The 3,308-nt window shown below is 44.2% G+C and overlaps 2 protein-coding genes across 2 annotated transcripts; both read left to right on the top strand.

The window, feature by feature from the left end:
* Positions 1 to 887: 887 nt before the first annotated feature.
* PPTG_09894 (hypothetical protein) lies at positions 888 to 1,349 on the top strand (the record flags this gene model as incomplete). Its single annotated transcript, XM_008905683.1, has 1 exon — positions 888 to 1,349. The coding sequence occupies one exon, from the start codon at positions 888 to 890 to the stop codon at positions 1,347 to 1,349; it is 462 nt and encodes a 153-aa protein (XP_008903931.1).
* A 1,257-nt stretch (positions 1,350 to 2,606) lies between these two features.
* On the top strand, positions 2,607 to 3,233 carry PPTG_09893 (hypothetical protein; the record flags this gene model as incomplete). The annotated part of the gene is made up of 1 exon (XM_008905682.1): positions 2,607 to 3,233. One exon carries the CDS (start codon positions 2,607 to 2,609, stop codon positions 3,231 to 3,233), a length of 627 nt encoding a protein of 208 aa, XP_008903930.1.
* Positions 3,234 to 3,308: the final 75 nt, after the last annotated feature.

The raw sequence follows: 3,308 nt of genomic DNA, 5'->3' as shown, positions 1-3,308 counted from the left end.
TTGTATCGACCATTCATGAGTTTGTGTAACCACAATAAAAACACATACTGCGTAGAACGTATATAGCAGACCACTTTTGCCATCGCCACTATCGGCTCGGGCGGTGGCAACACTCCAATTTAAGTGTTTGGAGTGGCTAGTGAAATATGATAAGTTAGATGTAAAATAGATAAGGATGATTCTAAAAGCCACTAGTGCATTTATGAAACCGTATGTTGTTATCTCTACCAGAAATAGGAAGTGCCCAAAGTGCTGGAAGTGATGGAGGGGAATTTTGAGGCTGCACGTTTAAAAACATCGAGATCAACGAATTTCTTAGCGAGTTAGAATCATTATTTAACATATTTCTTGACTTAATGAACTGCTGTGACTTTTGACACACTTTTTTTAGGAGTCTTGTCCTCAAGACACTGTTGGGCTAGCAGCGGGATCCTACTGTAGTACTGTCAGTACCACATCGCGTGATAGTCACTCTGTATCTATGACTGCAGATCTCAGCAGCACACTGCATTACGGTACTGTAAAGTGTACGGGTAGGGGGTACTAGTACAGGGATGGCACTGAAACAGTGCATGCAGACGATCTGATCGGCGCAATAAAGTGCGCCTTTACCAAATGTAATTCTCCAACATAAAATGGACAATACCTTCCAATGTATTTGAGCTTCAACTAAAGTAGACTGCAAGGTAATGTCCGTGTAAGTGTCTTCAAATTTCGAAGACACATTTCACAAGCAAATCGGATTGCATGTACCACCAGTCATCACGTGGCTGGGATTTGTTGGTTGTCCTGGTCGCGCGATTTCGGGTTGGCACGGTGCCAACGGCTCCTCACTTCGCAACTCTCCTTCCATCTCCCAGTCGATCCCCATTGTTCTAACACTAGCCATGCGTTTAAGCTGCGTGCTGCTGATTGCTGTAGTCGTGCTTCTGTCAAGCTGTGACGATACCTCGGCAAATAATACTGGCCAAGCTTTGAAGACGAAGACCATGGAGTCGGGAGATGCTCTTGTCCCTGACACTACCCAGCGATTGCTACGGACACAACAGATCAGCGGTACAGATGCCGTCGCGTCTAACGATGAAGAGAGGGCCCCCTTGAGCTTGAAGAATCTGCTGAACGTGGTCAGGTTTAAAGCGGCTACGAACGATTTTGCTAGGTCGAACCTGGACAAAATGCTGTCGGATCCCATATTCAAGATGGAAATGTTTCAAAGGTGGAATGCGAAGTACAGCGCTGACAAAGTCATAAGAATACTCGATATTAGCAAGACGAAGAACATCCCCTACGGAGCAATGCTCCAAGAGTTTCTCAATACCTACGGACGTAGACCGATCAAGACCCAATAGAACGCATGACGATCACGAATTACAATAGGCTGAGTGTTTTGAAATTTTTCAGCTTGCCATTGCAAATGATTTTTGGATTTTTATCCAGAGTCCATCCTGGCCCCAATGTCCTCATATGTTACATACCCTAGAGATGCCGATCCTTCAAAATTGAAGAACGTACCAAAATGTATCTGTTACTATATACTAGTAGTAGTAACTTCAATTTTAACAGGATGGGCGGACACATTGTAGATCGAATTGTCATCAAATTTGGTACATGTATGACGTTCACTGCGGAAGAATAGGATCAGCTGGGCTCTTATCAAAGAGCGTGATAATGCTGGCTGAGCTCTAGTGACACCGCACCGCTCTAAACGAACACTATAAAAAGGCACTACAGCCTATCCTCATTGTAGTGGTACCGTCGGGAAGCCACTCTTTGCGGGAAAATCTAAGGAGCTCGAGGCCACGGAGCTCGAGGTGTGATAAAAAAATGCAGTATGACCCAATTTTCAATTTTTTCTATTTATCATAAAAGGTGGATCATTTAAATATTTCGGTATTCACCAATTTTATTAAAAATTGACATGATGTAAACTTGATTTTTGCAATTACTAATATCTCTTTTTGTAGTATTTGGGGGTTGTTTGTACAAGCAATATAATCAAATTGATCTTTATATGAAATGCTTTTTTTAGGTTTTAGTTTTATGAATATATAAACAATGAAATCTACATGTATTAGCCTTTTTACATACGTCATGGCATACATATGAGATAGTGTGTTGCTTTCTCCAAAACCACTCCAAAACTACTCCCGGAAACGAACTTCACGCGAAAGTTAGTTTTTACCTTTTTCCAATAAAAGAATTAAAACGGACGTAATGAGATAATGTACCATGGGATATTGTAATCTACGCTTAAAACCCCTACGACAGACCTTGCAACACACAAATGAGCTTCATTTCTCAAAAATGGAAATACCACAGCCCCCCCCCCCTCCCGCTCCTACCTCAAGCTTTGTCATTCCTTCCAGAAGGAGAGTACAAAGGAGAGTACGAGCCGTTCAAGGCGGCCGAAGACGCACGCATTGCATACCTGGAACCGCAACCAAGTTATCGACGCCCCCCGGGCACACACAAGAAGAATTCGAATAAGGAGATTCGCCAACGCGATTATCAATGCGACCACTACGGAAGGACCCAGAACACACGTGGGCTCTCTGAGGCTGATCGAGTTCGACCTCAGCGCTCTGTTAAAAGAAATTGGGTCCAAGATGAATATTCGACTCGAAGAAGTCGATCCTGACAATGTCGAAGGAAGATGGATTTTTGTTCATCTGGCTGGATCCGATAAACATAACCACCCACCTTCACAAGATCCAAGCATTCATCCCGGTCATCGTCGGCGTGACATATACCGTTTGATACCCTCTGACCTGGCGACTGCTGATGTCGTTGGTGCTCAAAACAGTGCTGGTGTATCTCCCCAGGTCGTTATCTCAACTATCCGTCGTGCTGGTCCTACCAGCTCTATCATTGACAAAGACATCTCCAATAGAATGGACGCAGAACGGCGGGCGGCGTTAAGAGGAGATACGCCAACGGAGTTTCTGCTCAAGCAGCTCGAGACCAACGGGTTTTTCTACAAAGTGGACGTGAACCCCGACAATTCGCGACTTAGGTCGATGTTTTGGTCACACCCGGATATCCAAGACATCTACGGCTGGAACTCCGATGTCTTGATTTTAGACTGCACGTACAAGACAAATTCGTTCGACTTGCCTTTGCTCAACATTATCTCAATGACTAACACGAATAATGTCTTGCCGATTGCGCAGTGCTGGCGTCCAGGAGAGAAAGAAGAAAATTTCGTTTGGGCCCTCAACAACTGCGCGAGATGATTTCCAAGTACGAAATTTCGCTCCCTACTGTTATCCTCAGCGATCGAGATCAATCCTGCATGAATGCATTGGATC

This window comes from Phytophthora parasitica (assembly GCF_000247585.1).
Source record: "Phytophthora parasitica INRA-310 unplaced genomic scaffold supercont2.21, whole genome shotgun sequence".
NCBI classification, from domain to species: Eukaryota; Oomycota; class Peronosporomycetes; order Peronosporales; family Peronosporaceae; genus Phytophthora; species Phytophthora nicotianae.
Note: the sequence above shows the minus strand (reverse complement) of the source record. Positions and strands in the feature narration are given on the sequence as shown.